At 43.3% G+C, this 12,663-nt stretch overlaps 2 protein-coding genes across 2 annotated transcripts; one reads left to right on the top strand and one right to left on the bottom strand.

Annotated features, from left to right (window-relative positions):
* Positions 1-1,283: 1,283 nt before the first annotated feature.
* On the bottom strand, positions 1,284-3,311 carry LOC114799916 (E3 ubiquitin-protein ligase NEURL3). Its single transcript, XM_028996876.1, has 4 exons — positions 2,920-3,311; positions 1,861-2,361; positions 1,617-1,766; positions 1,284-1,533 (listed from the first exon to the last, which is right to left on the bottom strand). The coding sequence occupies exons 1-4, from the start codon at positions 2,936-2,938 to the stop codon at positions 1,385-1,387; spliced, it is 819 nt and encodes a 272-aa protein (XP_028852709.1). The 5' UTR covers positions 2,939-3,311; the 3' UTR covers positions 1,284-1,384.
* Positions 3,312-9,454: 6,143 nt separating this feature from the next.
* On the top strand, positions 9,455-11,094 carry nkx6.3 (NK6 homeobox 3). Its single transcript, XM_028996456.1, has 3 exons — positions 9,455-9,860; positions 10,447-10,625; positions 10,867-11,094. Exons 1-3 carry the CDS (start codon positions 9,455-9,457, stop codon positions 11,092-11,094), a joined length of 813 nt encoding a protein of 270 aa, XP_028852289.1.
* The last annotated feature ends 1,569 nt before the right edge of the window (positions 11,095-12,663 follow it).

Genomic DNA, 12,663 nt, shown 5'->3' with positions numbered 1-12,663 from the left:
AGAGCAGTGATTCTCAACCCGGGGGGGGGCACGAGTAGGCCCCAGGAGTCTTTATTTGGATTCATCGGATCTATTTTCGCGGCTAAAATAGACCAAAACAGTCATTATTTCATCAAAAATATAAGTGAGCCCCTCTTCCCGTCCGAAAGCACCCACAGGCGGCCAGTCAGAGCAGAGAGGAGACGCACAGCCCTCCGCGTCCAGGCTGCAAATGAATCGCGCATGCGCATGGCCCATTCCCGGTCACTCCCTCTCACGCAAAAATAAATCACTGCGTTTAAATTGAGTCACGACATAGATAGATATATAACCGAGGGAATGGAGAGCTATCTATCTATCTATCTATCTATGCAAGGTGGTGTTTGGGATGTGAGGGGGGTGGGGGATAGGGGCACTGGAACTACAATACCTTTTTTAATAAGTTTGAAACTACAACAGAGTGAATAAATAGGTTGTATTCATCGCTGGGGGTCCTAGTGAACCAGAACTGACCACTTCATCGATGGTAACATGGAAGCACGTTGTAAGTCGCTCTGGATGAAGGGCGGCAGTGGTGGCCTAGCACAGTAGCGGTTAAGGAAGCGGCCCCGTAATCAGAAGGTTGGCGGTTCGAATCCCGATCCGCCAAGGTGCCACTGAGGTGCCACTGAGCAAAGCACCGTCCCCACACACTGCTCCCCTGGCAGCCTGTCATGGCTGCCCACTGCTCACTCAGGGTGATGGGTTAAATGCAGAGGACAAATTTCACTGTGTGCAATCACTTCACTTTGAAATGCCGTAAATGTAAATGTACCGATTTTACCACCGCGGCTGCACGGAAGCCGGCTTCGTCAGGCGAGTAGCCGCGCCGGGAGGCTCGAATCCTCGAATCTGATTGGCTGGAGGTCCCGTTTTATTCGTCCCTTTTGAACGCGGCTCGTCGAATCAACGATCAGCACGGCGTCCCCGTGCAAAGGTGGTTAACGGGCGCGGACCTGTTTGAAATCGATTGCCACATGTCAGTGACCGTTTACTTTGTTCTTAGTTCCAGAGGCTGAATGTATAAATCTATCTCAGATGAACTGCACTAATGTAATATGTGTGTGTGTGTGTGTTGCATTTAACAAGACAGGAAACCTTTTTAGATTCCTCTACATTCATTTCTTGTTTTAGGATTTATTTGCAGGATATATACAAACGATTCACATTTCTTTTTGCAGTTCAGCAATACTATGTACAGTATAAAATATACACATGGATAAAGTGCACTAATGAAGCAGTTGCTGCAAATATTCCATCGCCGCTTCATGGTTTCGACCATTTTCTACATTCAAGGCGTCTCGTCTGTCCAGAGTTGAAATGCAGGTGTGGGGTCCAGTGAGGGCCGTCCCCGGCGGGAAGAGGGCTAAAGAGGATGTCGGCACAATGGGCACGCTTCCAGTTCACTGATGACTCTGGTGGCGCATCCGAAGCACATGCAGCGGTGTCCACATCGCACCGTAACAGCGGCGCTGTTCGACAGGCACACCACGCAGACATGTCCCGCCGCCATGTCTGGAGACAGAAAGAGGTCCACAGTGTAAACGAACGTGGCGAGGGGGGGAACAACAGGGATTCCACGCCGGTTCGTATCTCACCTGGTTTCCACTGCTCGTCTTCAACCCTGTTGTTCTCAGGCCTCTGCAGTGACTCTGGGACATCCAGATATCCACACTCGGAAGATGTTGGAGGGTTTACAGGAGCCGGGCAGGATGTGCGGCATTGGAAAATGCCCTTCTTCACGGAACCTGAAGAGGAGCAAGATATGGCAGACGTGTCAGTCCCGCTAATTTCCCAGCGTTGTACATCTAGATGGGGCTTTCGGACATGCCAGGAACTCACCCAGCAGAAGCACGGTGCTGGTCTGTCCGTACACGTCAATCATGGCCCACAGTGGCTGCTGGCTGAGATCCATATCTGTCTGCATGCAGTACGTCCTTCCAGATGCCTGGTAGCACAGTTTGGCCCTGGAGGTCATCCAGAAGCGGACCTCGGAGCCGGGCTTGCACGCCGATTCGGACACGGGCTGCGCGCAGTAGCCGGGCTTGTCCGTGAGGTCAGGTATGGCCAGGGACGGCAGATGCCTGGAGCCGGGTGGCACGGTGGTAAATCCTATTCGCAGGGCGCCGTGCCAGGCTAGGATGCAGCGCTCCACGCGGATGCACACCTTCTCCCCAACCCGCACGGGCCGGCTGCTGAACACCAGGCCGTGGCGGAAGGAATGCGCGTCCCGGGTCGCTCGACAGGCCCCGCGGCTCAGGGTGACGTGCCTTCCCAGAACCTCGGAGTTAAAGGTCATGGGGCCCAGGCACCGCCTTCCACACGAGCAGGAGCGCTCCGCTTCTGTGGGACGAGACAGCAAAGAGAACGTAATTCCTCCATTAATTGACCTCCTGCCAATCAATGACCAAGTCGGCCTCAGTCACGTTCTCACTTCTGTCATCATCATCATCTTCATTGTAATTCACCAACCAGAAAGACCAGTCCTGCGGTCCTCTGGGAGTTAAAGGTATTCAAGATGTGGTTTTAAACCTAAGTCGCACGCCGTATGCTGCCTCACTTTCATTCTGAGTCCGTCTTCGGCAGCAACTTTTTATGATTTTAGTAGCTCATGAGAAGATACCACCACTGTCTGCGATAACCTGTTTTATGATGTTGTAATATAAGGATTACACTATTGATTATACTGGATGAGTTAATCTCAGTCACCCACATGATCCATGAAATCTCAAATTGCTTCTTAAGTGAATTCACTCGGGGGGGAAATAAAATAACAAGAGGAAAGATGGATATTGAGCCGCATTAATAAAGTCACAGGTTCAGTTTCAACTGATGAACCCACTGCTCCTCTCTAATCACATTTCATTTATTACGTGCTGCCAGAGCTATTAAAGTTCTTACCGTTTCTGCTGCGTGCCATCGTTCACTCCCCGCCGAGCGTGGATGTGGCCGGCTGAGTGAAAAGAAGAAGTGATGTTCTCGGAGGCAGCCGTTGAACTGTCAGTTTCTGTGACTGTTTGAAACGGAGGGGAGTGTTTGCTCCTTTATATCCGTTTGCACGTGTGCCACTGGCTTGTACACAAACATTACACATCACAGCAGAAGGGAAGTGGGAGGGGCCAACAACGCGGGAAGAAGGAGAGCTGGAAAAGTACCTAACGCTCTCTGGCAAACTTCCCAAAAAGCGCAAGTACGCTGAGTGTCTCGTGTTTCTGTGTGTGTGTGTGTGTGTGTGGGTGTGGGTGTGGGTGTAGGTGGGTGTAGTGGGAGTGGAAGTAACTTTCCATAAAGATAAAAACATTTATTGTAGTGATCGACATGGTTTCCAATAATCTCAGATGTTCCCATATCACATAGTCTAGATAGACTTATATTTTTTATCTGATGACATGAACCACTGCAGCAATTTATGTACAAATATAAATATATAGCCTTGGTTGGTCGCCTTTCGTATAATTTCACTTTCTGACAAGCCAACGATAAAGGGATATACAGTACAGGCCAAAAGTGTGGACACACCTTCTCATTCAATGTGTTTTTTTTTTTCATGACCATTTACGTTGGTAGATTCTCACTGAAGGCATCAAAACTATGAATCAACACTTGTGGAGTTATGGACTTAACAAAAAGTGGAGACCTGGCCTCCACAGTCACCAGACCTGAACCCAATCGAGATGGTTTGGGGTGAGCTGGACGGCAGAGTGAAGGCAAAGGGGCCAACAAGTGCTAAACACCTCTGGGAACTCCTTCAAGACTGTTGGAAAAGCATTTCAGGTGACGACCTCTTGAAGCTCATCGAGAGAATGCCAAGAGTGTGCAAAGCAGTAATCAGAGCAAAGAAACTAGAATATAAAACATGTTTTCAGTTATTTCACCTTTTTTTGTTAAGTACACAACTCCACATGTGTTCATTCGTAGTTTTGATGCCTTCAGTGAGAATCTACCAACGTGAATGGTCATGAAAATAAAGAAAACACATTGAATGAGAAGGTGTGTCCAAACTGTTTTTGTGTGTGTGTGTGTGTGTGTATGTGTATATACATATATATAAAATGATATACGATATGTTCAGCTGTCAGTAGGCAAGTGTTATGGGTCAAAAGGAAAGGTGGATGTGGCAGACTGCTTGTCCAGTGGTCTGATGAGAAACTTCCTCTCAATAAGTGATAGGGGACCTTTGATGGCACTGAGAAATTCCGTCCCAAAAATTCCCTTACGGAAGTCAATCCCTGTTTCTTTTGTCCAGAATCTACAAAGCAGGTGTCTGTATGAGCACACAAGGGTGGTTTTATCAGTGACTATTGCACTAGCTTGTGTAAAATCTTTACATTGCTCTGGTGATTGCATCATGATTTTTACTGCATCTCATTGTGCTATGCAATCTCCACAACTTCAAAAAAGCAAACCGCTTAATACATTCAGTACCATTCATAAACCATTGCAGTTTATTGCATTATCTCCAACCAGGCATTTTGATTGGCTGAAAGAAATCCTGACATCATCCTCTTGTTAAATTTCTTTCTCCTTAGTTAAGGAACACCTTGATCAAAGATGAACGTTTCATCATGGAAATTGCACCTAAAGTTCCTTCATAGAACTTTATTTGTTTTCTTCAGCCCTACATTGATTATTTATAAGGAGCAAGAGCTATATGGTGTGATTTAAATGTAATTCAATGTTGTGTTACTGCTCCTCTTAATTTGGTCAGGAAGACCAGTTTTCAGAACTATAGTTCATGCTGCTGCCACTACAGATCCAACACTGCATTGTGGAGAAGGTCTCATCAGAATGCACAGTCACCGTCTGAATGACTGAGCCTCCTGTCCCACTGGGGTAAATCCAGGTGGGATTTTTTTTTTCAGCACCGTATTTCCTCCTGTGAATGCCAGGAGTTTTTGAACTCATGTGGCAAGAAAATTCTTACTGCAAACTTGACACATTAAATCAATAAGAAAAGCAAACTGAGACACCTGTGCTTTCAAAGACATAGTGCTGCAATATAGTAATAAATATGCAAAAGTCAGGTAATGGAGAATGGTATGCTGATCCCATTCACAATGAAACTGAATGCAATTTGATCCCATTCACAACAAAACTGAATGCAATTTGTCCAGCCATCTGAATGCTTGCTGATTAATAAGCTGCAAGTTGCAAACTGCAAAGAACGGCACTCTTATGTACAGCCAACAGGTCTTCATTCCAAAGTGGCACAAAAATGAATCACAACCAGGTGTTGGTACCTGCAAATTACAGCATTGCATGAGTCAAAGAAGCACAATTGCACACTGTTTGTTCAAGTAAAAGAAGGTCAACCCATGTAGGATGAGTGCTGACTGACATATGATTTACATTTACATTTACAGCATTTATCAGACGCCCCTTTTCCAGAGCGACGTACAATCAGTAGTTACTGGAGCAATTTAGGGTTAAGTGTCTTGCTCGGGGACACAATGGTAGTAAGTGGGATTTGAACCTGGGTCTCCTGGTTCACAGTGAGGTTCACCCACTAGGCTACTACCATTTCGTCTCATCTTGATGTAACCTAGTTTGGTACTTGTATGTGCTGACTAATTATTCACATACAAGTACCAAACAAGGTGAGCAACACTGCAACTCTAGCTTTATTACATCAAAATGATGAAATATAAGATACACATATAGAGCATGGAGACTAAAACTTCATTTATAAGACATTCTCATCCAGAGATGATATGATAGTTTAGCTCTTGCAAAGTAAATTTATTTGAATACGATGTACGTTTAAACTGAACTTGCTTACGGTGTCACGCTTGGTAACACTTCATCATCATCAAAGACATCAAACATTCTCCAGTCTTCCATTACAGGGGAACCCAAACCATAAGCTTCAGGGATGAGCTTCTTACCTGAAGCTGAAGCCCTGCTGAACATGATCTCCACTGTTCTGCTTTCATCCAATCGGCACTGCCTATATTATTCATGTTATACATAATGTGTGTTTATATTATACACAAACACTGCCTCCTTCACCACGCTGTCCATCCTTTATGTCCATCCACATCTTGTGTTACTGAAAAGGCACTTATGTACTTTGCAAGGTGTAAAAAGATGCTCCACTTTACTTGAAAATAAAACTACCCCTTGTGTCTGTAACGCTAAGAACCATGTGATACTTTGGTACCTCTAATTATATATACTGTCAGGGCATGCTGTTTCAAAAATAACATAAAAAGGCCACAACACGTTTGAATAGAGACTTCGATCTTTTTTTTTAAAAAAAAACTGCCTCCAAGCCAGTGAAGTTGTGCAATCGCAGGAGAGCGTGTTACTTTAGAATTTCGATTTTTCATGATCTACGCTCCAGGTGCTCCAGAAGATTCGGAGAAATACAATATACAGTCTGTTTTCAGCTGCCGACAGTAGCAGCTCACTGATCTGATTTGACCACTCCAGAAAACAGATAGGGGCCGTCGTTATCTGTTCTTCTCTTATCACGGCGCCATAACACTGCGCAGAGAATTCAGTTTCACTTTGACTCTGCACAGAATGCAATGCATTTCTCATTATTGAAGTGTATGGTGTGAAATGAGGTTCCAGCCATTCAGTGTTTTTTTTAAGTGAACATGTTGGACAGGTTCCGGTGCCAGATTTGCACAGATGGGGTTGAATCATTTCTACCAACGTGCAGACGGATTTTAGTGTCAAACAATCTTCCTCTGACATGCTTTCAGGGACTTTTATCCCTAAAAAGGCCTTGCATATGGGACATGTTTACTATGTAATGTCTTCTGGGTGCTTGACAGATTTTTTGCATCCTACTTCTTCATTCTGAAAGATTTAAAACCCATTTGCTTCCATTTTCCATCACTGAATAATGGGTCCTTACACAGATATGCCTGGTGATTCCCAAAAGCCCTCATTACAGGGGAATTTATGAAGGTCAGGCGCATCTGCCTTGAGTTAAAATGAGTATTCCCACACCGCCACCATTTCCCATCGCTTCACCAGTATTTCCAGTAAAGGCCTTTAGTGCATCAAGCCTAATGGCAAGTTGCATGTTTGCCCATCAGTCATTTTTTGTGCTTATGTACTATGTTGTATGTAAGTCTGCATGGCATACAGAAATATTCACACAACAGCGATGACCTTGTTCAGCCTTCATTTTGGTTGCAAAGGAATGTTGTCACTGATCAGGTGGTGCATGTTTATCTGGAAAGCTCCAGCAACACTGGCATTCATTCATGCCTTCTTCAATCAGGTTCTATAATTACGCCCAATCTGGGTTAAAATAAGCCAGTCTGATTATCTGATTGCATTGTAAAAAAAAATATATATATACACACACACAAAACCTACAACAGCATAAAACATCATGTGAGTAGGCAGTTCACATTACTGTCCAATACCATTTCAAATCATCCTGGAATTCATTTTTCATCCGATTTGTTTAATAGAATCCAGGAACAAAGCGAGCACAAAACCTACACTGGGTGAAAAAATGCCTAGTTCATTATTTTTTTCATCAGACTGTCCCTTTAAGAGGCTGATTTAAATGAATCGTGGGTTTACTCTGTTTTGTCTTTGCTCCTGTGGTCTGATGATTTCAGCACAAACAGTTTTGGTTTTATAGAAATGCAGGTGAAATTCTCACATGCTGCATTCCAGCGGCATTGCTATCAATTTGGCTGTCAGCCATTAACCATGCAGACTAAAACGTGATAGCTATGTTGATGCACAGAACATTGTTGCCTCTGCCAATTATTACTTTTTGTAAGACATTCATATGGTCATCCTCACTGTGTGGTTTTCTTTCCCATTTCCGGCATCTTCAGCAGTCAGGGAAGACAAAGCAAAAAGTAGGAAGAGGGAGAGTTCCTTCCTGTTTCTTCACTCCGATCTCATCCAGGCCATCTGGAGACAGTGTGTGCTCAGGAAAACACATCTATTACACATTACACATATACATTCATAAAAAGTTGATTTTGTTTTTGTTAGTTTCACAGCGATTTTCTTCATAAGCCTGCAGCAAGTCCTATGTGGCATGGAGCTGAGATGTGTAACGTGTTAAATAGAAGATAGAACAATAGAACCCCAAAACATGGATACATGGAAAACAAAGATAACCAAATTCCCCCTGCACATCAATAGAGCATCAGACGTGGTATAAACACGATTCCCCCACCAGACTTGGACGTCTGGACGTAAGGTGAATTTCTGGTGACACGTGGCTTCTCATCATAATGTTGGGAACATGCACAGTCTACTGGTCAGAGCGGGAATCTGTTCTGCAGGGCACAGGTTGCATTGTTAAATAATACCAAAAATGTATTTTTTGATGATGTCTAGTTTGCTTGATACTAATGTTGTCTTCTTAAAATAAAAAGGTATTTACAACATCAGTTCAGCTTTTGTTATAATTGCATGATATTTCATAGTTTGTTTTAGCTCCATATGTACAGTGAAGGACATGTTTATGCATAATACACAATGAAAAGTCTGCAAAATATCATTTCATCATTTAATTTGTTTCTTTCAAGACTTATTGAGAACCTCATATCAGAACTTCAACATCTTGCATTTAATACATTAACAATACATTGAAAAGTGTAATAAACTGAAATAATTTTATTTATTTTTAAATTGCAATAACATATTTAGTACACAATCTTGTATCAGTAAAATAATTATCATTAGATATACTGATCTAAATGTAATATCTACATCCCACACATGCATCTTAGTGCTACCTCAGAATTCCAGGACCTGTCCGAGAAAATATCCAGCGTTTTGGACCATAATAGTGCAGAAATTCTGTAGTGTTCCCTACGATCCGATCCGGCATTGCAGCTTACACAATGCGACCAGGGCGCCAGCAGCCACACCATCAAAAATCAACTTATTCCCACTCTACCTTTTCAAAAAACTATTAATCTGCTGTTGCCCAATAACGGAACCATTCCCCAACCCCCCCGGCCTCCAAGCCAATGAGAACCCGTTACAGCCGCAAGCCACTGGCCAATCTGGGCCGGCATTCTAATGCGGCCCATCTTTATCAAGAAGGTGTCACCTCATTCTGAGGCTGTTCTTATTTATGGGCGGCTGGGAGAGAGCCCTCCAGCGGACATTTGTCTGGGAGAACGCCTGCACCGCTGTGTCAAAGGTGGCCCACTGTTGACTTTTGGAGTTACTACAAACAATGGGAAGGAACTCATGAAGGAGAGCAAGGCTGTGGTTTCACCATCAGCAGCCAGCTGCTGAGCATTTCTGTCCATCAGAAATACCCGGTAACCAGCTCTGGCATCTCGCTGAACTGGTCTGGAAGGCCTGCAGCCTGGAACGCTTTCTGGTACATCTCTTCAGATGAAAGAGTGACTTTGGTGATTTTGATGAACTGACTCGAAACATTTTTTTTAAATAGTCAAGAAGCAGAAATCTGGATCCAGAGGAGCCGCTGCCCATGGATCCCAACATTCCTGGGTCTTTCCTCTTCAACAACCAGTTGAACCAGTTCTCTTCGGACATTAAGGCACCCATGTGCCAGTACTCTGTGCAGAACTCCTTCTACAAGCTCAACCCAGGCCTCAACAGCCAGCTACCGGCAGGCACTCCGCACGGCATCAGCGACATTCTCAGCCGCTCCATGGTGGGGGCGCCCAGCACCACGCTCCTGTCCGGGTACTCCACCATGGGGGGCTTTGGAGCCACGGTGGCCACTCCGGGGGTCTACTACAACCGAGACTACAATCCAGCCCTGGGCGGCTTTCCCAAGGGATCTGAGTGTCCGGTGATGAAGGGGCGGACAGGCGGCTGCTGGACAGATGGAGGTTATGAGTGGAGAGGAGGCAGGCAGCAGTGCAGCAACAGTCAGTCCTCATCATTTTCACTCATCTTCATATTTTTATCATTAAAATGTATATATTTTTACTTAATGGTGTTGCATTAGTTTAATTATGAAATAGTCCGCATAATAATATTTATTGTGTGTTAATATTTTATAATACTACAACTAATAATATGGTATTCATTTTAAGTATTTATGTGGGTGTGCTAAAAGTAGACACACTTTATCCTTATTTTCAGCATTTTTTATGATAAAATATGTACAGTAAATTCATTAAGAATGATGCAATATGTTCTGAGAAGTGTCACATCCATGCTATTTTGCAATAAAACATGAACATTGTTTGCATATTTAAATTGGAAATATAATTTACCCTCATTTTAAAAGCAAAATGCTGTCAATATGGATATAGTCCAAATAACTACATATTTGGATTTATACTTTATGCACTTAAAAAAATGATCAAATGTTTAAAAGCACTGTGCAAAATTCACCATGTTGTTTTATTATTAAAATAGACTTTTATGATCAGATAACTGTCAATGAACATTGATCATCTTACATTGTTAATGTTATTTTTTGTGTTTTGTGTTCTCTTTCCTGGACAGTAACCGCGGACAGCGGGCATCTCATGGACGTGGCCGGGAGGAAGAAACACACCAGGCCAACGTTCAGCGGGCACCAGATTTTCGCTCTGGAGAAGACGTTCGAACAGACAAAGTATTTAGCCGGACCTGAGAGAGCACGACTGGCTTATTCGCTGGGGATGACCGAGTCCCAGGTGAAGGTAACACCACAACTAATATCTAATGTAACACTAATATATACATAAACACACTTACACACACACGCCCATATATGTAATGATTACATTTTGTTCTTGACCTTGAGTAAACCTGTTGTCATGGTATCACGTAAAAAAGAAAACTCTCTTTCTATGAAAATGCACAATGTGATATACCTTGAGATGAATTTTTTTTTTGGTTGTTAAATCGTCACATGAACTCTCTGCTCTGTGTGTGCGTCAGGTGTGGTTCCAGAATCGCCGCACCAAGTGGAGGAAGAAGAGCGCCTCTGAGCCCAGCTCCACCCAGGCCTCTCAAGGCGAGGGCATCGGCGAGGCGTCGGAGAACGAGATCGAAGATGAAGAGTACAACAAGCCCCTGGACCCGGACTCAGACGACGAGAAGATACGGCTGCTGCTGCGCAAGCATCACCGGGCTTTTTCTGTGCTGCGGCTGGGCCCGCACGTCTGAGGGACTCCGGCAATGTTGGAACAGTTCTCATAACAGCAGCAGGGTTACTGACACGATTCATAAAACTAAAAAAAGAAAAAAAAAAACAGAAAAATGCATGGCAATAAAAAAAAAAGCTAATTTTTTTATCGACAAGAAGCCACCGACTGACGTTACAATCAAGTGGATTGTTTGTTAAAAGGGCACAGCTTGAATGAACTCTGCTCCAAGTATGTAAATATGCAGTTAATTGAAGTAAATATAATTAAGCAGAAATATTTATTGTCGCTATCAGAAAATAACGTTTGAGTCTGTGTGTCTGATTTTTAGGGTGTGTATGGTTTACTACTGAGAACCAGAGGAGAAACGATCGAGCCCCTTATTTGAACTGGAGATACAGATGTCATATGAAAAAAAAAAAAAAGAAAAGGACAAGGGACTTCTTAATTAGAATTCTGCAATGGATTAAGATTCTGAATATCAGTGCTGCTCCTCTGGTCCTCACACCCTCTTTGTAAACATCCCATCTCGGTCCTGTGTACGTGAATGAGTGATGCTGCTGGAATTGTATAATAAATTATTAGAACGTCTGTACTGGAAGTTGTAGTGATTGATGTGTCACCCGTGTTTGCACCGTCAAAAGTCATTCACCATGAGAACCCTTGACCCTTGTAGAATAAAGGCCTTGAGACCAACGTCACGTGACATACCATAAATTACAGTGTACAGGGAAAGTGCTTTGGCCAAATAGTGAAGGAAGACATTGTGAAAAGGTCAGGGGTTAAGGCAGACTCGTGCACCTTAATGTCCAGAAAATGTCCTTTTTGGGAACTTTTTTGTAGTATATCTTCAAAACCAGAAAGTATTCCAGAGACTTTGAGCAAGCCAAGTTTGTTTCAGTTTGGGACGTTTGCCATCCAAACCATTCAGCTGATGCTGAAAATAAGTTTTTTTTCTCATATCATTGCACGGTTGTAGTATATTTCTGCAGCATTGGCTTTTTCTGGAAGCCTGGTTTTAAAATGATCTGACTGACAGCACCATTGTCATTCGGTCCCGTTCACCTCAGCAGCTGAGCTCTCAAAATCTATATGAAAAAGCAAATAATGAATCATCTTTTTTCTGTGCAATATATCCTCTTAACCCTGGAATAAAAAATAGTTTAAACAATAAACTAATCACTTAAAAAAAAAAAAAAAAACATCTTCGAGTGGCATCCAATGGCTGGTTGTGACAATATTATGACAAATTGTTTGAATGTAGATCACTGTAATTAAAGAAAATATTTTGGAGTAAAATTTTGAGTATTGGCTTGAGGAGGTGAGAGGACGTCTCCTACTGAAAAATGCGCTGAGATTGATTTTTTACTGATGATTCTGTCTATACGGGGTCAGTCTCTGCGCCCTGAGACTGGAGCAGATGGCGTTTCGAGACTCGCCGAGGTCGGTGTTGGGTTGTAAATGGGATCGGTTGCCATAGTGGCACAATATATACAGTGCCTGTCATGAACTGATTCCCTGTCTGTTTCCATTTGGAAGAGGAGGACAGCGTTCTGGACCAGGCCAGTGCTATAAGTCTCGATGGTTGCCA

This window comes from Denticeps clupeoides, chromosome 11 (assembly GCF_900700375.1).
Source record: "Denticeps clupeoides chromosome 11, fDenClu1.1, whole genome shotgun sequence".
NCBI lineage: Eukaryota > Metazoa > Chordata > Actinopteri > Clupeiformes > Denticipitidae > Denticeps > Denticeps clupeoides.
This window is presented reverse-complemented; position numbering and strand designations above follow the sequence as displayed.